Consider the following 23,991-nt stretch of genomic DNA (forward strand, 5'->3'; position numbering starts at 1 on the left):
AGCTTAATACAAATTTCCTTTGTAAAAACAATGAATCAAAGTGAATTACTCTCAATTTGTTTTAATTATATAACAAAGCTAATGAGTAACCTGAACTTAAGATAAAACAACTGCATGTATGTGTAACTGTATATTAATTTTACTTTCAATTTCAACTCATTTCTCCTAATTTCTGTTTTTGTGACACATCTTGTATAATAAATTGCTACATTATATGAGCAAGCAAGCACAGAATAAAAGAATACCACTATTTATTGGACACACTGAAATGTAAACATAGAGCATCAGTAGTAGTCAAACAGTACATTATTCATGACTAAATACAATATTAAAATAACATCAAACATCAGGAGAATTACCAATTAAAATATACTCTTTCATAGCTTGTAACTACATGAGGGATTTTACCATCAAGGAAGTGCAGCATTTGAACTTTCAGGCACTTTTTTGTTACAGATGGATGTTACATTGTGACTTAAGGCAGCTCAGTAATATTTCAAGTATATGTCTTTATTAGCGTAGACTCCACAACATTGACATTTATACTGCAGTTATTCAGTTTCATCAAGCCTCCTTCATTCATGATAGTCTACAAAACATGAAATGCTGTGACAAAAACACTTGGACAGGTAGAGATTCAGCCAGTACCCTAAGAAGTAACTAAAGAAATATTCATGTAAAAATAGTGTCACGACCATGCACGGCCGACTAGAACTCCCAGGAGTCCATCCACTTCAGGCCAGCCATTGCGCTGCTAGCTTCATGAGCTAGAGGACCCATCATGCCATAGGACAGTGGATGAAATAGGTAGAAACTGGCAGACAGAGAGAAAATTACAGAGTTTTACACATACAAAAAAAAACAAACAAAAAAAAAAAAACATCTTTCATGCATGTGATGAAAAAACAGCAATGAGATCTAAAACGACATCTTCGAGAGCTAGGTGGGAGCCTTTCAATTACTCCGCCTAGAGCTGTTGTGAAGGCTCATTGATCTAAAACTCAGCACAATGCAAAACCAAAGTAACACCGTATTGTGTAATGACAATCAAGTTAATTTTTAAATATGTGTTTAAATGAAAAATGCAGAATTGAAAAAAGTAGTTGATTTTAGTTCAAATTTTATCACTAAAATATGACAACAGAATCAGTCTTCTCATGAAATCTAAAGACAGGAAATAAATCTGCGAAATCTTGAAGTAATCCTTTAATGATATTACTCCACTCTTATACCACATTGTAACCCACCCACAACAACAGACAGAATCAACAACACAAGGTTTTTTTATGGGGAGCATGAATAAGGAAGCATGTATGAAACACGGATGGTTAATCACAAGTAGCCTTTTAAAATCAGTAAAAAACACTGAGGACAGGCAGATTTTGACAGTGTGTTCTGTCATAAAACGTAGCTCACCTATAAAGAACACTGAAGATAAGCATCACCTGCCCACTTCTCTGCAGCCAATCAGAATAAGGTGGGGGGAGTAGCAGGTCAGCACTTCTAAACAGGATGTCCAGAGTAACTCCTGTGACACAAAAGAGGGTTTTAACCAGACCATTGAATCCAATATAGCAACACTGGCTTCCATTAGACAAAGCTGAAACATCTGTACTCCCATCAACAACCCCGTACACTTTAATGCAAAACATTTTCCCACAAGTTTTCCCTCTATTTTCCCTTGCAATTCGTCTAACCTTCTGCTGTCAGTTCATATTAGGGATGCACCGATACATTTTTTCAAACCGAGTACAAGTACTTGCATTTGAGTACTTGCCAAAATTGAGTACCCATATGAGTACTAATTAATAGCATGAAATGAAATCCCATTACAGTTTACTGGTAGGAGTGTGGACCAGAATGTCAGAGGCAATGACTGAGTGGTTAATTGTACGATATATGAAATGGGGCATCCTGCAGCCATCCTCTAAAGCCCAGCTTCCACTGAGCGGGTCAGTTTGGGGCGGAGCGATCCGGTACCCTATTTTGTGAGTTTCCATTGTAAAAGTGGCCCATACAACCAAACCATGCTGCACCATTTTTGGACCCCCTTCAGTTGTAGGTCATAGGAAAATGCTATGTTACGGTGAAGGTGGAGCTACTGACATCTAATGATAAAATTCATTGATTGGCGGACAGAAAAACATCACTGCCCGTTCAATCAACGGTCCAGTTGGATGTTGGAAAGATAATAGGAAAAGGATGCCTGCAAGCAACAGTAAGGTCTCATCCAATGCAGCATGTATCGTTCGTACACAGAACCAAATGCCAAGCAGAACAAAAACGAGCTGGCGATTGGCCTCCGTTGTTGTTTATAGTGTCCCGTTGTTGTCATCGCACTAGTATGACGCCACGGTAGGCATTTGGTCTAAACCTCACAAGCTCAGTGGCGGTCCAACTTGCAGTGGGAATGCTCACCTGAATTGGCTGGACCACTCTAAAACTTCAGAAACGTACCGTCCTGGACCGAACCGCTCAGTGGAAACGGGGCTTAAGTAACGGTCAGAATCTTCATAGATACAGAGAATAAAGTGTTTTTTTGGTGGATTATGTTCACCGCTGTAACAAAGCACCAACATGCAAAATATGCTTCTCTCACCGAGATAATGCCAAACTCGAATTTTTAATATGGTTTGAGTAATAACTGTTTTTATGCGTTTCGACAGCCCTAGCGTTTTTTTACATTGGTATCGGGTTTTATAGTATCAGAACACTTTATGAATAGTATGAGAGCACATAGTATTGAGGCGATACCCAACACTGACATTTGTTTCAGTGCATCACTAATTCATATTATCAATAGTTTTTTTTAAGATAGATACTATTAAAAGCCTTGATCGCCACCTCTTTGCTGCAAATGCAAAAAACATCATTACCAAATCTTTTATTTTGGCTTAAAACCTAAATTTTGCTTCCAGATATGGTGTGGGGTTAAGTCATGACATTAATATAATCCAACTAAATATTAGATATTAGATAGATATACTCAAAATGAACAGTTTGTAGAGAAAGGGAGCATGAATGGTGGAAAATGATGTGAAAATATTGAGGGAAATCTTCGTACTAACACTCTATTTTCAAGCAGGTGAAAAGTAATCATTCTAACACTTCTAACACACAGGATGCAGAAATCTCACATATTTCCAATCAGGCTTTTATGTGATTATTGTTACCAGACCCAGTTAGAACTAAACGGTTGTAAAATGCAGACATTCTTATCTTAGTCAGTAACTGCTCTCTATCTCATACAGTTATGTCTCGCCCTCTGCTTTCACCACCAAATCTCTACAGTCCAAGAATCCCTGTAGGACTGGGTACCTGTTAGCATGGTGCTAAAGAGCATTGCAGGGAAGTAGTGGTGATAGTAGAGGACACGCCCCATTATATAGAAAGGGACATAGTGCAGCAGCCAACCAAGAAGAAGCAGTCCACCTCCTTGGATGAGCACATATGAATGTCCTGAAACACAGAGAGGATTCCTTTGCATTTTTTATGTTTAAATAGTCCGTTAACATCTTATATAGCCATGAGAGACTAGTCAGCAGTTCCTGTTATAAATCATACCTGTTCTTTTTTGTCCCAGTGAGACACCTCTTTGAATAACTATAGATGCCACTGCTACCATGATGAGATACAACCCTAAACTGGCCAGATTTATCCACCACACCACCTGTAAAAGAGGGTTTTTATTCAAGAGTTATGCGTTGGTCAGACAAGAGTGATGACAGGAAAATGAAGAAAGTTTAAAAGACTTACAGGGTTGCCCAGCAGATAAACACGATACTCGGTCTCATTTACTCCAGAAAACCTCAATCCCTTCACAGAACATTTGAGTTAGGAGTTAACAGTGATGGAGTCAAACTGAACTTTGGAAAAGTAAAGTACAGATTATTTAATGCACCTGGTAGTTGATGGGCCAGTGCCAAGGTTTAGAGTTCATTTCATTGTCTTTGGGCTTCAATCCACTATTACCCTTAATTGAGAAATATTTTATGTTTAAATCAATGCATTTTATAAACAAAGATCCTTTAAGGTGATTTTTGTCATAGTTACTTACCCTTATCATAACAATGTGCGATTCCAGTAAGATTTCCAGGAAATTTGGCTTTAGTACAGACAAACTAATGTTGGGCACTGCCAAACACACAAGAGGAAATGGTAAGATATTAAATCATGTATGACTTTGAGAAATACAGAGAAAAATAAAGAGGTTTATGGAATGTGTTTATCATACATTTGGGATTGATATGATCCTCAATGTTCCACTGAGAGCTCGGAGTCTCCTTCAAATAAGGACTACAGGTCACCTCTACCTGCTCCCAACCCCTGAACACAAATAAAACTTAAAATGCATGTTGACTATACAGAGAAAGAGGTTAAGTCTGAGCAAAGAAGATTGGTTTTTACCATTTTGGCAGGGTCTTGCCAGAGGAGTAAAGCACACAGCCGGTAGCTCTGTGCAGAAAGCGAACTTTGCTGCGCAGCACCTTCACCAGGTCACCCTTTCGACCTCCACATACCTCCACCTGCCACAGGTCATTGGTGTCCCCTGTTCCATTCTGAGAACAAGCCGTGTGATATGAGGAAACTAGACAGCCAGTATCTAATATGCGCAATAAGATAGCAAACAGCTAAGCTACTCTGCAATCTTTAGTGCTGGATGTAGTAAAGTGAAAAAGTTAAGAATAGATATATATCATAGGTGTACTCACAATTCCATAGCCTGTAACCTGGAAGTGTTTCTTGGTTAGAGGGGCTTCATGGAGGTGACTGTGAAGGTTACGGGTTGTCCTGAAGGAAAAAAAAATACATATACAAAGAGTTCACAAAATTGGATTGAGACTTCAATAAGCAATGTGGACCTTTGACACCTACTCTTTGTGCTCCAAACGGATGACATCACCATGACGAACTAGATCAGGGTTCCCAGACTGAGCTAATTAAAGACAAACAATAGATGCAAACATGAAATAGCTGTAAGAAGACAAATTCATATACCAGTTCAAAAGAGTCTACACAGTCCATAGTTCTCATTCGAACAGAGGAGCAAAAACACACTATTAGGTTCTGTACATAAATCTGCAGCAACTACTGAACACTATTATGTTCATATGGATCAAATTCTCTAGAAGGATTTAACCCAGTATTAAAATACCAAACTAATATAATAGAAACAAATAAAACTGAGAACTCTCAAAAGTCTATTTACACCATTTTCTTACAATCATTATCATCTTGTCTGTGAACCAGCCACAAGTTGTTATAGTCCTTGTGAAGGTAGGCCGTCACCTATTGAGTACAAATCAGAAGAGTAATGTACATTTAGACTAAAAACATTGTAGATTTTATGCAATATTTCAAGTTTATACATGCAGATTTACCTGCTGCTGCCTCGCTCCTACTCCCTCAGGATATAAGTGCCAGTGAGAGTGCAGATAACCTCCTGCTATACGGAGATTTTTCACTGTAATGGTGGAACCATATGCCAGATCTGCACCAGAAAAACAACAGACAACAGATCCAGAGGATTGTGTGATCAAAACATAAACAACAAGAACGTCCACTTAAAAAGAACTGCAGCTGTATGTATACTAACAATGACCCTATTTGCCCATTTTTGTAAGTGAGCTTAAACAAGCTTTAATATTAAATCTTGGATATGTTAAAAGAGAGAAATGTAGGCAAACACTGTAACCCACGTGGCTAATGGAGAACAGGAATGCTTACATTCCTCTTATATCTCTTGTTCAGCTTTTGTACACACAGCTACAGCAACATTTTGTTTTATTCATAGTTGTGCTTGGGACTTACACTCAGGCATGGATGCATTGTGCAAGTTGTTCCCAATTAGACGGGACTGGAAGGCAGAACTGAAAAAGCCATCACCTGGTCCGCTAGCAAAAAAAAAAACAAAAAAAAAAAAAAAAAAAAAAACAATAATGACTATTTGAGCCATGTAATTATATAATATCACATATTTTTTCAACAATCACCTTTTATTCAACACAACAAAGTGGACTGCAAATATTGTAATGTAGAGGAAGAGTGGCAGCAGGATGAGTCCAGCAACCCGAGCCAGGAAATGCATTGCTATGTCCATCTGGAGCAAGAAAAGATGGTGGAAAGGCAGTGAAATCTTTATTGTAACTAATCTGTACTAAGAACTACCATTATATCAAATATTATGCTGCCTACTAGTGAGACATTCAGGTCTCCCAAAAGTCTCCAGAGGTCCCAAATTGTGTTCAGTCCCACCAAGAGGATGACAAACAGTCCTACAAACTTCACCCCAACAGCCCCAGCAAGGTTTACACCACACAGTACCAGCCATAGCCACCAGGGGGCAGTAAAAGGCCTGAAAACAACAGTAACAGGGGATCAAATTTAGCTTTGCTGATTTACTGATTTAATATAAATCAACTGATCAATAAATAAGTAATCCCTTCATTAACCGCTGACCAACTAATTGATAAATTGAGTTATAGCATGTCAACTAAAAAAACACACAAATAAGAATTAGAGTGGCTTCCTACCTGTAACTCTGCTGGTTGAACTTGACCATACTCAGAACTGCCGCCATGATGAAAAACATGAGTATGGGGTCTAATAGGATGTACTGGGAGATGGTGATGCAGCCTGTGTCTATCAGTTAGGGGATGTAAAGAAAAAAGTATTCTTCTTATAATAACATTAATACTGTGAAGATTGTTTTCATAAATTGTGGATAATATCAGCAAAAGAGACAAAACAAAAAAGGACAACAATTACCAATGTGCCATTTTAAGTCTCTCTGGACCCTTTTTTTCCCCATTTTTCTGATCCCAAATTATCTTTGTGCAAGAAAAACAATGAAAGTCCCAGGTGCAGTCGTTACTGCTAACTTAAAAGCAACTGTTTTGAGTGAAAAAAACAGCTGATTACTAACCAAATATGAGTAGGGTGGCTGTGATGAGAGCAGCAGTGTGAGACTGAGATAGCTCCAGCACAATGAGGTAGGCAAAAATTGGAAGGAAGGAACCTAGCATGGCACAAAACTGTACAGAATGAGGCAGAATAAAGACAGAGTATAACATCAGCAGCTTTCATATATCTTATTCTTTAAAGGTGCTGAGTATGTGGAAAGCAACAAACCCCTCTCATCCCCCAGTAATTGTGGTGTTCATATTTGTCTCCCGGCTTTATAAAAGGAAAGGTGCCATCATAACCAGTCATGTAACCTGCAAGACCAATCAGCATCTGCAACAGAGCGACAAACATGTTATTCTAAAACGGTTTGCATGAAGATTGTTAAATAAAAATTACACTCACTCACTTTTCCAAGTGGAGGATGAACATCAAAAAAGAAGGTTCTGTTGATGTAGTAGCTTCCCATTTTTCCAAAGTGAGTTTCATCCCAGCTGGAATACACAGATGAGCCAAGATTGATAATAAAAAAAAGGCCACACTAGTATATAAACATGCATGGAGCAGTCACTCACCACACATGCGGGGGCTCTGCTATCTTGTAGAGCCGTGTAGAGAAAGACAGTCCCACTACTAGAATCAGCAGCACGTTGCTTGGAGATTCATTCCTTCTTTTGACCAAAAGTTGGGCAGATGAACCATTTGAGGACTGAGTATCATCTTCTGACAAGCGTCCAGCAGTTTGACTGTTTCTGACCCTTGACATAGACGTGGTTGGAGACTGTTGGGTCTGTTCTGCTAATGGACAAATTTTCCTGTTTCGTAGTGTTGAATTGTCGCCTGTTTTGCTCATTTGGGAAATGCATTCTTTTTTTGCCATTGGAAATAAAAGATTTATTAAAACGATTAGACCCTTTAGAAAACAGGTAGGCCAATTGGACAAAAATAATTGATACAGCAGAAAGTGATGCTGCGATGTAGTGCTGTTAGACACTAATAACTACATGAAGCAAAAATACTGAGGAATTAAATACTGTTGCGACAGGTATCACGTCGCAATATGTGCAACAACACAGAGAAATAGACAGGGAATGTCCCATCTCTCCAATTAAACAAATTACCAAACATGTTAGTTACATTAGCGCTGATCTATTGAGCCTTTTTTTTAAACAAAAACACGCATTACAGCATCTTAGTTAAGTATTCCCTCTTCCAATGGCATTCAAAGCAACGCTAGCTGATGCTAATGGTCTGTCGGTACAAATTTACCGTATATATAAACGCAAATTTACTTTTCTTATGCAGCCCAACACTGCACGAGAGATTGTACCTCGAGTAAGCGAAACACGTATGAGTCGCGTTGCTCTCTGGGAAATGTATTCCGATGTACATAAGCCTGACGGTGTTTCTGTGATAAACTCATTTTCCCAAGATTCCTTTGTGACTCACTTATCCAGTACGGAAACGCCCAAGGATCATTAGGGGTGCTTTTTCCTTTCAACGTAATTGCTATGTTTGGGAAATCATACCGTGTAGGTCCAGCCCAGCTGGGTCCGTCTTAAAGCTTCTGTCGATACAACACACTACAGCTTTAGGGAGACACCCAACAGATAGAAGGGATACGTTAGACGAAAAACGTGGAAAAGTTTAGGAAAAGTTTATGATTGTGCAGTTCAATCATTTGGCCACCAGAGGGCAACACAGTACAATCGACCATTTTAATGATTTTTGTCTTCAGATTTTTACATTTTTCTTGGAAAATGTTGTGATTGGTGATGTTTTTAGAGAGCTGTGGTTATACATATACACACACACACACACACACACACACACACATATATATATATATATATATATATATATACAATAAATTTGTGTTTATGAGTAGCTGTCAAATTAAGATTCTGTTTATGCTGAGTCAGTTTTAGTTTTTACAATAATCCAATAAAATGAGTACTACTAATGTACTGTAACACATTTGCTATATTTATTCTGATAACTTAGAGGGCTGTGATAGTTTGCAGTACATTTGATTGCATCAATTCTTCATTTTATTTCTAAAACACCCAGTACTCAGAATATTTATATTGTGACGTGGAAACATTTACATTGGTCAAGGTTCCGAAAAATATTCCACCCCTGCCAAACACATCACGGCTACAGAGCAATGTAACAATTATCCATATATACTGTGCCAAAGTTCTAAGGAGCAACATTATACAACATTTACGACACATAAATGATTAGCTGTGTATTACGTATTGCAACACACTTGCTGGTATTATTTTAAAAATTATTCTCACAATAAATAAATGCAAACTGTTTTCATTGCCATTTACCATAAGTTATCAGAATCTGGTGTTTTTGTGATTTATTTTGATGATTAATAGTGATAATAATCAAGAGATAAACAAAATGAATGAGTGTGACATTGACCACAACTTTACAACAAGACATTTTTCTCAAGTTATTTAATTTTTGAAAGGCTTTAAATACTTCCACTTTAACCTCATTGTTGGATTTCAGGTCCGGTTCTGTTAATCATTTAAACAGCATATTATAGCACAGTGGACATTATGTCAAAACATTTGTACAACTGTAGGTTAGCAGGCTGTGAATGCTGGTTAATGACATAAATTAACTGTAGCTATCTTGCCAAGGCCTTATTTAACCTAAATGTTTCTGTGATACTGAGATAACTTGAAAGACAAAAAGGCATGAAAAGGAACTGAGAAACTAAATGAGAATGCTAATGCTGTTTATGATATATCAGTTTCAAAAGGAACCATCAGAGGCTAAAAGAAATAATGCTCAGTCTTGCTAATATTTAGCTGTAGAGTTGTGATGCACAGACGTTGATGCTTGTATTTCAAAAAGCATTGGATTTGTAATGACCTTAAGGAAACAAAATGTCTATGATTCCAACAGTGCTGCCACTTCCAAAAAAATATAATTCATTGTCTGCTCCACAGGGCAGAGTATACACACAGTTCCTATGGTACAGTGTCAGCCACTCTCCTCATAGATTAAAAGATATGCTTTAAAAAAATATTTTTACAGACATATATAAATCTACAAAGCTGTAATGCCAGATTTTTCAGATATTTTATGCTTTATGTAAAACAAAATAAGTGTTGGGCTATAATGCACTGAGAGAATATTCAACAAAAATCATACAAAGTATTAGATCTGTACAAAATATACTAAACCTCTCCAAGCCTTTGTCTTTCCATGTATGTAGAGTTGCTCACATGGGAATGATCTGATGGGAGATCTAATTGCTTTGAAAATGAAGAAATCCTTTAACCTGTGTGACACTGGTGCAAAAAACCAATTCTCACATTAAGCAGAGATTTTTATGGACCATATAATTCCCGTATGGAATTTAGGCCAAAATACCAAATCAAAGTTGCTTTTTTTGTCCTTTTTTTTTCTTTAGAAGCAAAAAAAAAAAAAAAAAAAAAAAAAAAAAAAGGTTTATATTGCCAAAAAACAAAAAAGAAAAAAATTGGGGTCGGTATTATAGTAAAAATGGTGTACAGCAGCTAAATGCAAATTCTACTGATTGCACCATTATCAGAACATTACATAGATCATCATATACATCTACAGTCTTTTCATGCCTATGGAAAGGCTGAAGCTTGTGAAAGTTTGGCTGTGTCGACCTTCTGCTTCTTGGTCCAAAATTCTTTAACTTACGCTTGAACCCGGAAGAAGGGCAGCTGTGGGAAAAAAAAATTCAGATGTTTTGTCGACCCAGCTCATATTTCACAAGGTGTGACATTCCTTCTTTAACAAAATACATTTATTATCTCCCCACAATGTCTTTGTGGTCAATTTGTGGCAAGTAACAAAGGAGGAGTCAAGTCTGCTCTCTGAATACTGGAGGCCGTTGTCCTAGTTTGCAGAGGCCCGTCATGCTAATGAAATAAATAACACATTTTTAAAACAGGAAACTGACAGAGAAAATATTGTGGAAAGTAAATCTGCATATCAAATTGCCTGGGGTTACTGAATATAAAAAAAATCAGTCCACAAAATCCCTTTAAGGCTAACGGATATCTGGTGTATAATAAACCCCATGTAATACATTCTCTGCACAATTTCTTTTCCTCTTGAATGTGTATGAGAGAGATATGAATCAATGTCTGTGTGTGTGTGCTTATGTAGTAATGTGTGTTCATGTTTATGTTGGCATGTGTGTGCGCGGGATGTTGGGATAAAAATTTGGACGTTTCAGTGTTACTGTTTGAGGTTTAGTGCCAGGCCCTCTGGGAAAAGGGCAGAAGGATTATCTTTGAGGGAGCAGGAGAATTCAGTGATCCAACAGTCTCTGTCTCAGTTTCCTGCCTTCCTCAGCCCGGACTCTGGGATGGCTGGGATGCATTTGTGCGGCTTGGCAGAGGCTACAAAGCCCGGTAAACAGGTGCACTTGTAGGAGCCCTCTATGTTGGTGCACTGCCCATTTTGACACAACGGTACACTGTCGCTGATGTCCTCACACTCGTTTATGTCTGCGGGAAAAGGACATGTGACAAGTCAGTATGTAGAGATTCAACAGCTGTCTGAATCACATCTGTTGCTGAGTATTCTCATGGGAGTCAGAGGTGGGAATGCTAAAATAATTAATATTTCTTTTTCACTGGTCTGTCTTTCTTTTATTCTTTCCTTCCTTTCTTACTTTCATTGTGATTTCAGTATGTTAAATTACAGTGAATGACTGAAAAGCTAATTAGCAGCAGTGATCTGGGGTCAAGCAGATGGTGAACAGTTGAGCTATGCTGACTTAAATCAAGTCTTGCAAACTAATTGTACTACATATATAACTTGCAGCACTTTAGGTTTAGCTAATAGAATATTAAAGTGTGAACCTTTGACTTAATAATTGGCCCACAGGAGATAAACGTTTTTCCACTCACTCTCTCCTTTGTTACAAACGGATTAAGCGGCACAACATGTGCTAAACTACGGAATTTTACAGCAGTTAATAAGAGTCTGAATTAAAAAATTTAATCCATCTGCTAGTTTGTGCAAAATACTTTAGTAAAGTTTTTAAAATATCTATTGAAATAAAAATGATTGTGCTGTTTGATCATTTGCAATATCTTAGCTCTCATTAAAACATGTTTTATCTAGTTTCTAAAGAAAGTGTTTGTCAACTTAAAAGATGGAAAAATGGGTGTCGATCATTACAATTAACATTATATTATTCTGAAATGATCGCAGGTTAAAAAGAAGCAAATAATTATCACCAGTACCCAACATGTACTGGCATTATTTAATCTCTTCAGTCAGATGTACGGTTGATTTTTTTCCTGGAGGAAGGTGAAATGCCTAAAAGTTTCCATTTATTGTAAAAATGCCACAACAACTTGAATTGATCATTACAATATTTCATGGGCTGGCTCTGGAGTTTTCATACCAAATAATATAAATCAACTTTCTTTGCACTCTGGGTTGGAATAACCCAGTATGGCAAATGGATGGACTGAACTTTCTTTACAGAATATAAAATCATACAGTACTGGTCAAAAGTTTGGACACCCTTTCCCATTGAATCTAATGGGAATGGGTGTCGAAACTTTGCAGGTAGTTTACGTATGGAATAGTGATTTTCCTTTTAGAGAACAGAAGTAATTTCCTAAATGGCTGTGGGGAAAAAATAGAATGAGAAATAGCTGATGGTATTATCTGAATCAGACAGAATTTGTACTGACTTTTTTTTACTAATGACATTAGTCAGAGCATACTAAGTTATACTGCATATTATTACAGTGACACACATCTTTCTTGTTATGTGTTTCATTTTATTTATGATGAGTAACAGGATGTCACAGTGTGTCGCTTTGTCATGAAATCACATTAAACTGACATAGTCACTCAAAAGGTTTAAGATCTAATACTTTAAAATGTATAACACTTTGACACACAAAGTTTTTGTACATTTCTAAAAATTAGTCATTTTTTAAAAAAATGTCTTCTAAAATTAAAATGGATTAACAACTAAATGATCTTAACAGCTTTAGATTGGCCAAGTCAAGCCTATGGGTGTATTAATGGGTGTGATTTAGAGTACATAAAGTTTTATGAGAGGAATCTGGCACAGTGTTTTTGTGAGCACTTTTAGTTAGATGAAAAAACACTTGAATAGGCAATCATCAATAAAAAAATAACTCTCAATAACATCCTGTGATGTCATATGAACAAAGTGGAAATTACAGAGAACATCTGACTAATTTGTGAGCCACAAACAATGGCATTTTAATTAATTCCACAAAAGGTCACATTTAGAGGTGCAAGGCCTCCATAAAAACAGATATATTGCATATTTAATCTTGTATATCTTTCATTAAACATGCCGTCATGTTGCGTGTCAGCTAGCCACAAACTGAACTTGAATTCCAGGCCATCTTGAGTACTGGATTGTTAAGAATGACGGCAAAATTAACAGTGCATTAGATTATGTTTCCTTTTGGCCTTCGATGGATTGTTATTTTCCGTTTTCAGTTCAGGAGGTCTGATTGTCATTTCAGAGCATTCAGTCTCAATTGACCCTCTTTCTGTTTATGTCATGTCTTCTGGGGAAATGCGAGCGCCGGTATTTATAAAAAGAGGCATGGCACGAGTAGCTCCGCTGCCACATGTTTCCACAGAGTTCAGTCACTTTCCATGGGAAAACGGTTGGCCTTGAAACCGATAAGTCCATATGCAGACAGAACTTTGTAATCAAAGCATTTCATTGCAGCAAGCCAGTCTCACTTTCATACAAAACAAACAAAGCACATTTAAAAGGTATAATATCTCATGTAATACACATGTGGCTGACATTCAAGGCCTCTTCACTCTTGGCAGTGTGCAACCAGGGAATTTCTGACCAAAGGATAGTGCTGGATGGTTTTAAGGAGTACACTGCTTTCATTAGTTTCCCATAAAACCTTAACTTAATGCACGGTTGTTAAATTCAAAGCTTCTCCTTGAGCTTGATGATATACAGCAAGAAATGAAGTCAAGACATGGCTCCAAAGGACTTAAATTGAAGGGTGAGTTCACAAGGGTTTGGTTTCAAGCTTCAACACCACATTTTGAAACAGATTATATGGAGTGACTGATCATCCTATTGATAGAAAGTTCCCTGAGCATTTCTTTTTTAACTTGGAAGTCTAAATGTGGGTGGTTTGTTGAGAAAGATGCAAAATAATGGGGAAAGAACCCACCTACGCAGGCCATCTTGTCCAGGTTAAGTTCGTAACCATCGAAGCAGTCACAGGTGTAGCCCTCACGCACACGGACACAGCGCCCATTTTCGCATCCATTCAGTATCCCACATTCTTCTGCTTGGAGACCCTCAAATCCTTCATAGCGGTCTGATTGGAACAAAAACAAGGAAGAAAACATAAGTAAAAATACCGCCTTAAATTGACTTTGATATATTAAATATTCTGTTGAAGTAAGGAAAAAAATTACATGAACAAATACCTTAAAAGTGTTCATTGCATGGCATGTAAAAATGTTGGCATTGCTTTATTTGTAGTCTTGAAAGGTAGACTAACAACTCTAATTTGGCATTGCCATCTGGTTCAAACATACCATTCAAACCTTGTGTTTAGAGGCTTCCTGCAGAGCATATAACTAGTTTAGTAACCCACCTTCCTCTACTCATGTATTTTCTAAAAGAGTCAGTTACACTTCTTTGTATTGTAGTTACAAAGGCATGAAAAAAAGAGTTAAAACTTCTTTTATGGTAAGTAAAGACATAATTTTCAAGAGATGACAAGCAAGATATGTTATTACATTACATTTTTACTTTATAGTCATTTAGCTGACGCTTTTATACAAAGCAACTTACAGTGGTTAGGCAGTAGCATTAAGAATCTTACCCAAGGACCCAACTGGAAAGTGTTTTCGTCAGCCGGGGGATTTAAACCCTCCCACATGGGAGACTGATGCTCAGTATTTCAGACTGATTGCCTCAGCATTGTAAGCAAAATCCCTTTTTTATTTCCATCCAAACTAAATAATCTGATGTGATGTGTTCACAAAACCATTTGCAAAGCCCTTCATATAAATCATCTGGAAAATTGTGAGTGCTTTAAAATAAAGAAATATATACTTATAAGGTCATTTCTATCAAACTCCAACCAATCAGAATCACATTGAAGCATCGAGTCAGTGAAAGCAGCTACAGCTCATTGTCATAAACAAATATCTTAAAGACTGGCTAGATAGATTTGTTCCTGATTGAGATCTTGCAAATCTCTTCAGCAGATTTGCACTAATTTTACATAAAATGCACTAACCAGGCAAAGATCATCAGCTTGAAAATCATAGCTCAAAACCAACTTCCAGACTTTCTGTTTTTGCCTGTCATGCAGCTGGTGCTCTTCGGAGATGTGTCCATAGATCTTTAAATATATCTTTGGCATGTGATCTTAACCCAGTGTGGATTTTGAAATTCTTTTAGGATCTTTATCTTTTCATTACCATTTTTTTACAGAGCAATATTTACTCAGAAGTTTATGGTATTGAATTAAATCCATTTTTCTAACAGCATGCAACATTTTCCCTTAATACTGACTGCATAACAAACTCAAAGCATGAATGATCCACCCTGTGTTTAATTGTTACAGTACTGAAGTGTTATTTTCATCAAATACTGCACCCAAAATACATTTTCAGTTGAAAAGTTAATCTGACTTTTAAGATGATTAACTGGAAACCTCTGGGGATGAATTTCATTCTGGGGATGCAAAAATTTTTCATCATGGCTGCTTTATCTTGGGCCATGTTTTAAGGACAATTAGATGTTATGCACAACAATTTAAAAGTAAAAAACCTTATGCATATACATACCAGTAAGAGGATCCACTGGCTGAGGCTGGCGCCCCCCAGGTCGTGCAATTGGGACACGAACTGGTGGCTGCTGAACACTGTAGTCATTGTCATTAAACAGTGGAACACTCTCAGGAATGTCATATGTTCCTCCAGGGCCACCATAGTTATCCCAGTATGGAGGCAGAAAAGACTCTCCTGGATCTTCTGGCTGCTCAGGACCGTATTCATATCCAATCCGCTCTCGAAGACTATCTGAGCCTCCTCTCCAGGGCACGTTGCACATTGATGCATAGTCAGCTGTACAACACCACATGTGGCAAAATAACTGTTATTTTCCATAAGTAGTTTATTACATAACAATTACCCAATAATTAAAAAGAAAAAAAAAAAAAAGAAAAAGATCTGTGTTTTATGTACAATCTGTTGCTCACTGGTGTGTTTCTTGGGGCAAAGGGCACATTGCCCACTCCAGGCAATCCCAAACAGACAGCAACATTCAGTAAATGTGGTCCTTTGGTTCGGATAGGGATCTGCACACATTTTGTCCCCCTCAAGTTGCTGCCAGCAAATATCTACATGCACTTCTGGCTCGAGCTTGTCCATTTCTGGAACAAAGAATTAGAATATTTTACTAATTGAGTTAGCAGAAAATAGCCATCTGTTTAAAATTGACTGAATGTCTGTAGAGTGGTATTTACCCCCCCCCCCAAAAAAAGACAATGATAACTTTATCATAAATTATTATGGCCATAATAACAATATCAGCCACAATTTAAAACCCAGAAATATGAGACATTACACTATTGTGTGTTTCACACCTTCTGTGGTGTTGAGACTAATGCAGTGCCGCCGTGAGCTGTCCAGGACCAACGGAGGGCTGCAGAAACAGTTGAAAGACCCGACCGTGTTTACACAGGCTCCATCTTTGCAGGCATCTTCGAATTTACACTCATCATAATCTAAACACAAACAAAGAGAAGCACACAAACTAATTATCAAGAGAAACTCATTACTTTAAAAAGAATGATTACTCAAAACAGAGCATACTGCTTTGAGTAGTACATCTGCAGCCTGGCTGAGGATGCTGGCTGGACTGCTGTCCAGTGAAGTTTTTAATATTTTTACATTTTACTAAATGAAAATAGATGTCAGTTCTTACCCACGCACTCAAGACGGACGTTGTCATAGTAGAAGCCAGAGCGACAGAAGCAAGTGTACCAAGAAAAGAAATTTGAACACTTTCCATTCTTACAAATCTCAGGTCCAAACATCTCACATTCATTTGCATCTGAAGGAGAGAGAGATTCACAGTTTAGTATTAAACAGCTGAAAACACTGTTTCCAGAAGAAGCAGTGCCTTGCTATAAATGCCACTCTCTCAGGATTCACTATAGCTGCAGTAATGAGTCAGAAATGCAGGCAGGTATCCCATTAAATCTTCCAAAGACAGGCTAATAAACCTGATGCGATTACATCTGTCTCTCTAACTTTAAAACCTCCAACAGGTAGAAATAAAACGGGGTACGACATTCCAACTTTTGTGTGGTATTAAGCTATAAAATCTAAACATATCATTAAAATAAGTGTGTGTGCACCTTTATAAGGCTGTTGATCTCCATGGCTTTGCCTTGAGGAAACAGGCAAAGGTAAAAGTCCACTGCCATGAGGACACAACTCGTTGTAATCATCTGTGAAACAAATAAAAAAAATAAAAGAATTAGCAGAAGGAAAGGTGCTAAAAACCCTCACATTAAAACATTTTCTTTATCTGTATTCATTTAATTAAGTGTTAATACAAGAGTCAGCCTCATGTTGTACCTCTTCCTTGGATAGGACAGGCGTGGATCTCACAGTTGTCCCCCCAGCCTGTTCCAACCGTGCAGCAGCACTCCTGCTTGGTGGAATTGCGAGACAAAACATTGTCGCAGACGTTTGCATCGTTTAAGTTATAACACTCCTTTCTCTCCTCAGCTGAGCTTGTGGGTACGTGGATGGGTTTGGTCTCAGGCCCAGCTGAAGATGAACAGAGAAAGCGATTCTTTAAATCAGGGAGTGCATGTCAGAGGTCATGGTTAGCAAAGCACCTGCTGATTTGGTATGGATTTGGTGCATCAAGAGGGCAACTTAAATACAAATCTTGCATGCTAAGATAGAATCCCCCAGTGAGTAAAGTTCCAGAAGATCCCACACTTCAGTAGCACATCACAGATTAACAGCATCAAGCAGTATTGCTCTCGATCAATCAATGTGTCTGTATGTCTCCAGCAGGTAGTACATTACCCCTGCCTGCCAATGCTGAGCCTGCTCATTTGTCCAAAGAAATGGGCTCAGGCATTTCACTGTTAAGCTGCTGGCTTAGCCAAATGGAAACACTGGCATGTGAGTCAACACACCATTCAGTCTCACATGATTGATTCACACACGTCAAAAGCAAACAGTGGAATGTGGCAAAAAGGTACACAGAGGCATAACTGGGGTTTAGTGCCCAGGCAGAAGAAAAAACATCCCGACTGAGGGCGCGCCACTTCATAATGTAAATACATCCAATTTGTGTACACATATGCCCATCAAACTAAGGATGTGATAGTATTTTCATGACTCAAAAGACAGTCTTTCTAAGATTGTGAGCTCTGCACTTATAATCATTATTGCCCAGACAAGAGTGATGTCTTTAGATCTTAATGTTTTAACTTACACCTTAACCTTGTTTGTCTTAGGGGGAATTGGGTTTACAGTGTCTAGGTCCTCAGGTCTTTTATATGGCTCTATTGGAGGAGTTAATTCACTATTTGTCTGAAGAATAAGGCTAATAAAAATCAGTGTAGGCAGCCCACCCTACCAAAATCCTAGCCTATAAAATGAAAACAGACAGGTCAAAAGGTACTTGTGGCATAAGCCATGTCCTCCTCGTCACCCTTGTTTGGATAATGAGAGATGGCTCATTAAATCAGGGACAACTCAGTCTCCCAACGATGGGATAGAGAATTAAGTCCTGTGAGTCCCTGTGAGTGCTAGTGCTGCTCTAGTACCCATGGAGCGGCACTGGTTGGTCCTGGGATCAAATTCCTCATTGTCGTTGGGGCAGATGCACAGGAAGCTGCCATCGACGTTCTCACACAGGGCCTCCCCACACAGCGCCAAGGTCATCTCACACTCGTTGATGTCTGAGAAAGGCAGCAGAGGAAACGTCAGAAAAGGATGAGGCTCTTACACATGGCAACGCACTAAGCAGGTCGTGCTACGGTCACATGAGATGACAGTTGTTACTGTGTGGTCCTACACGCGTTTGTATGTTGTTCTACATACAGTGTGTTATCAGGTTCGAGAACATAAAAGAACATACAGGTTGAAATTTTTAACCCCCTAACGCTCGACCCATGAAAAAATGGCAAGAAAAGTCAAATTTTTTAAATATGTAATAAAAAAATTAAGATTTTTTGGGGGGGATATCTATTATTTATTACTATGTGATAGTTTTAAAATATTATAATGTGGTTTTCTGCTTCTGGGTATCTATTAGGGGACAGAAGACAAATATCAGATTGTGTTCAACAGGATTTTGAGCAAAGTTTATACCATAAATTGAAGCAAAATGTATCAAAAACTGTACGTAACAAATATGTCATGTTGGGCTTTTATGGGTTAAAGTTTTCATATGAGTTTTATAAGTCTTAAGTTTCTTTGTAACATTCAGCTCCACTAAAAGATACAGGGTGTGTTACACTAAGGATTTTTTGTGGTTCACAGATATGCAATATTGGATCATTATTGGTTATAGAAAGCAAATGACTGTTACTTTGGAGTTGTCTAATTTTACCAGACTTCTTTGAAAAAAAAAAAACTTTTTAGGCCATGTTTCCTGAACTTCAGAAAATAAAAAAGAGGTCGTTGGAAACTGGTAACTACACATTTGTGACAGATTAAAAAAATGAACATTTTGAAGCAAAACTCCAACAATTCCAGTATATTTCCACAGTGGAAATATTATAACTTGCTGAATAGTCTTGTCAACATTTGTGCCAACTGCTTTTGAAATTAAACACAATAAGTCTGAACCCAACAATGAAATGCAGCATCTATTTATACTTTCAGATTTTCCTGATCTGTTTGTGGTTTTCAGCCCAAAGTCCTAAAACTCAGTAATAAATATTTCTTTTTATTTTCATAATGGACTAAATAGTATTGTAAAACAGCTGGGCAATGCTGTGTTTAGCAAATGTAAATTATATTGGCAGGAATGCATATTTACCAGGGACTTTTTTCATCGGTGGATTGATAAACAAAAAGCCACATGTGAGTATTCAGAGCAGCAGCACTGTACACATGTGGCTGACTCTAGATAACTGACATTTGCTGTAATGAGCGTATAAAAAAAGCTTTATCAAGCTGTGGCTACACTTGTTAATAAAATAAATTCATTTCTGCTTTTGCTCTTTAACAATAAAAGAATGCACTGAATATGACCACACACATATTCAGAAGATGCTGGTTACACACCAACACATCTGCTTGTATCTCCGGGTGGGTTGCTGTAGCCACGGTCACACTGGCAGCGGAAGGAGCCATCTGTGTTCTCGCAGAAGCCGTGGTTCCCACAGATGGTTTCATTGTCACACTCATCAATATCTGTGAACCAAGAGCATACAGAGAGGTGAGCACAACATTAATATTTACAGTCTCAATCTGCACAACAGACTCTCAAACCGCCTCTGTAAACACAGCGCTGCTTTTCCAAAATAAACAGCACTACCATTCTGACCATGCTATAACCACAGATATCACTGCCATCATAACATGTCAGAAACAGTGTACAGCTGAGACAATTCATTATGAGGGTTTTCAAACTTTGCTGTTCGTCAACAAATCCAAGGAGACTTTTGTTGATCTGTTTAAATTCAGTAGAAATTTAATCTAAGTTCAGGCCATAGGTAAAGCATCAAAGGAATAAGAAGCAACAGTTTATAGCCTACAGCCAGCATCCTGTTCACCCCAGCACTTTACAAGCAGATGGGGAAAAGTCGTTTTCAGCTAAGGCATGAAGAGACAGCTTTCTGCCAGGTGATCAATAAATATGCTAGAACCAATCATTTTCAGAAACCAAAATGATATTTTGAAAGAACTGTGAGCATTTTTTAGGCTTTAAATACAAGTAAGGAATGAAATCTGGCAGGGTACAGCAATGAATCATAAAACAAGCTGGATAAGTGGGAAGAACTGCATGTTAAATGTCAGTGTGCAAGAGGCTTGTTGAGGCTGTTAACACTGGACCTTGTAACAGCACTGCTGGTTCCCTACAAACCTGTTAGAAGGCAACATTTGTTAGCAATTTCTTACAAGATTTAGTATTTTTTGGCATCTCCAGTAAAGCAGAGAGGCCAAAGACCGACACTGCAGGAGGAGAAGGCTGATTATAATTGTTTAAGAAACAATCAGAGTGTTTAATGTTTGCGCTTTTGTCACATGAACTTCTTCTCTGATTAATTTGACTTGCCACTTGTTTCTGTCAGTTTTTTTTTTAACAAATGGCCAAGTCTGGTGACACAATCACTGTCAACAAATATAAATTTTTTTTAACTTCATACTTGAATTTTCCTGAGATTTCTGTTTTAAATAGCACAAATCTACAAAACCTAGCACCAAAAGTAAGGAAAATTTGTTTTAGGTTTGTAACAATGCTTCATGGCAATAAATCCTATATTGTTTGAAAGCCTGTTTATTTCCCTTTTATATGGTGCCACATTTATAAGTGGGCTGCAGCCATGAAAAACGTCCCAAAGCTTCTTTGCCAGTGCCAAACACATTTTTTTTCTATTGACTCTCTTGTTTGGTGTCATTTATTGGATTTATTGGATTCTCACAGGTTAGCCAGTGTGGCTGTGTTGGTCAGCATGCCCAAGCTGATCCCACAAGTGTTCAACCCTGCTCTAGAGGGCTATCGTAATGCCGGAGGATAAAGTTTGGTCCACGACTATGGAGATATGGGATTGAAACTGGTTGCAGAATCTCATCTTGATATTTCTATTCACTGAGATTGCATCCAATGATGACAGACCTTTTGTTCTTCCATTGTGAGACATACTGTCCCACACCATCATACTGCCTCTACCAAAAGCTGTTACCCTCCTAACTGCCCATTGAAAGAGGGTCCATGCTCACAGAACAATCAGGCGCCTGATTATCAGCCCCTATGGTATCAGAAGCTTAAAACAAGAGTCAATAACAGAATAAGCTGTTTGGCATTGGCAGAGCAGATTTGGTAAATTTTTCATGGGTGCAATCCACACACTCAACTCTGCTGCTCATCCCACAAAAGAATTTGTCTGAAAAAAGTAGCATCATTTAAAAGGGAAATAAACAGGCTTTCAAACGGTGTAAAATGTATTACCTAGAAGCATTGTTACAACAAATAAATATTCCACAAAACACAAATTTCCTTAATTATTACTTAATTATATACTTAATTATTGCTTTTTACAGATTTGTTCTGGTAACCTGGAACAGACTGCAGATTTATGGGTAACCTGTTCAAAAACCTGTCATAGAAATAATATACAGCAACATCTTTTCTGCATTAAGTTGGAAACATTGCAACAGCCAGGCCCCTGAATTGATATAAACTGTTGTGATTAACATAAAGAACACTCCAATATGTCTATCTTATCATAGAAATAATTTGATTTTAGTTTCATATCCCTGCATGAGCATTCTGTTTAAAGTTTCCATGACTAATGACAATTTCTCTGAAGAGATTGAAAGTTTTAGGAAAAACAGCTTAACTTCAAACATTAACAGAAAAAAAAAAAAAAACTTCAATAAAGACAAAATGTCAAGTCCACTTCAGACATTTAGATCAGACTGATTTATGGTGTTAAGAGCACCATTATTCTCATAAATGATGAGCTTTCATAAAAGCTGCACCAGTTGAGGAAAGATAGAAAAGTGGGCCAGAAAAACCACAACCCATTTGATTTGAACGGTGCACTCAGCCAGAGCCCTGTCTTCTCTTCCAATGCAGACAACTGCCTTCTCAGGCTGTCTGGGAGGGCTAGCCCTCATTCGGTGTACTTGTCCTGACTTGGCCATTTCTCTAACATGCCTCTGGGGTCAGAGACAGGGGCTCCCACAAGCTAATAAAACCACAGAGACAAAATCGTCTTTGTTGTTTGCAAAACCTTTGACAGGAAATGCTGAAAACGACCAAAATTGCTCGAATAGACTTGTGGGCTTAACTGGCTGAAAGAAGAGAAGAGGGAGAATAGATGAACAAAAATTGTACAGAAAATTACCAACCCACTGAATTTGCATGCTTGGGAACTGTAGAAGCGGGGAAATTTTGTTCTGGTCACTTGCTCAAAAATTTCACACATCTGAAAAGAGGAATATTCCCAAGACTGAGTTAAGAATATTTTTAGACTAAGGTGAAAATTATTAGTAGTAAAGTGTTTATGGAACATTTTCTTGAGTGTGAAGAGCTTAAGTGGAGCTAGGAATGTTAGAATGACAGCAGCAGCCAGCTGGGAGGTCTGGGAGGAAGGCTCTCCGCTAATAAATGAAATAATCAGTGTCTAAAAGCAGCATTTCATTCATGCATAACATGGAACAAAATCTGGTGCAAAACATATGTTGGGATGAGATGCAATCAACTAATCATTCCTGGGAGGAATGAGAGCACTGACAACAAAACAATTCTAATGGCTTTTATTTTGTTTATCAGGCTTTGGTTTTGTTTGAGTGACAACATTACTAAACCAGACATTTAAATCTGTCATCCAAGGAAATACTAAGCAAAGCACTAATGATTTCTGGGGAGAAAGATGAATAGAAAATGAGATAACTCAAGAGCTAGTCTTACACCAGCAGGATGCAGAGCTATTTTGTTAGTCTTTCCATGTAATCATGAGTTACGTCAGGACACATGCAGCGCTGTAAATTGTCTGAAGGAAGAACTGAGGCAAGGAAGAGGGTGAGAAGTTCAGCTGCAATGGGAAAAGCTGGGGTTTTGGGGTGAACCAGGATCAATAAGTACCTATTCTAATGGTTTGACCCAGGAAAACCTGCTTCCTGGATCCGGTGTTGCTGTGATTTGGGTAAGGATTAGGGTAATGAGTCGGTTTTTCTGCCATCTGTTAATCTAGAGCATATGGAGGTGAGAATATGGGAATCAGTGACTGCTGGCTCACCCTACACAGCCCACACTTTCTCATATTTTCTGGGCATCCCCTGGTGTAATTGGACCCATATGCATAGATTATTTCA

General features: G+C 38.0%; 2 protein-coding genes across 2 annotated transcripts in view; both read right to left on the reverse strand.

Annotated features, from left to right (window-relative positions):
- Positions 1-234: 234 nt before the first annotated feature.
- Positions 235-8,260, reverse strand: pomt2 (protein-O-mannosyltransferase 2). The gene is made up of 21 exons (XM_041972032.1): positions 7,479-8,260; positions 7,313-7,397; positions 7,132-7,236; positions 6,926-7,034; positions 6,534-6,642; positions 6,196-6,355; positions 5,994-6,100; positions 5,812-5,894; positions 5,382-5,491; positions 5,223-5,289; positions 4,876-4,936; positions 4,713-4,791; positions 4,408-4,559; positions 4,235-4,326; positions 4,058-4,134; positions 3,902-3,973; positions 3,757-3,816; positions 3,565-3,670; positions 3,319-3,459; positions 1,417-1,528; positions 235-814 (listed from the first exon to the last, which is right to left on the reverse strand). The coding sequence occupies exons 1-21, from the start codon at positions 7,781-7,783 to the stop codon at positions 709-711; spliced, it is 2,298 nt and encodes a 765-aa protein (XP_041827966.1). The 5' UTR covers positions 7,784-8,260; the 3' UTR covers positions 235-708.
- Positions 8,261-10,347: 2,087 nt separating this feature from the next.
- Positions 10,348-23,991, reverse strand: part of LOC121631697 (latent-transforming growth factor beta-binding protein 2-like) — an 80,439-nt gene continuing 66,795 nt past the window's right edge. Inside the window, exons 32-41 of the mRNA XM_041972714.1 lie at positions 20,233-20,361; positions 18,765-18,899; positions 17,554-17,748; positions 17,331-17,423; positions 16,895-17,023; positions 16,554-16,694; positions 16,167-16,340; positions 15,754-16,032; positions 14,118-14,267; positions 10,348-11,417 (exon numbers count right to left, since the gene is read on the reverse strand). Coding sequence (XP_041828648.1) covers positions 11,242-11,417; positions 14,118-14,267; positions 15,754-16,032; positions 16,167-16,340; positions 16,554-16,694; positions 16,895-17,023; positions 17,331-17,423; positions 17,554-17,748; positions 18,765-18,899; positions 20,233-20,361 — 1,601 coding nt within the window. The 3' untranslated portion in view covers positions 10,348-11,241. The remainder of the gene's footprint in view (positions 11,418-14,117; positions 14,268-15,753; positions 16,033-16,166; positions 16,341-16,553; positions 16,695-16,894; positions 17,024-17,330; positions 17,424-17,553; positions 17,749-18,764; positions 18,900-20,232; positions 20,362-23,991) is intronic.

This window comes from Melanotaenia boesemani, chromosome 20 (assembly GCF_017639745.1).
Source record: "Melanotaenia boesemani isolate fMelBoe1 chromosome 20, fMelBoe1.pri, whole genome shotgun sequence".
NCBI lineage: Eukaryota > Metazoa > Chordata > Actinopteri > Atheriniformes > Melanotaeniidae > Melanotaenia > Melanotaenia boesemani.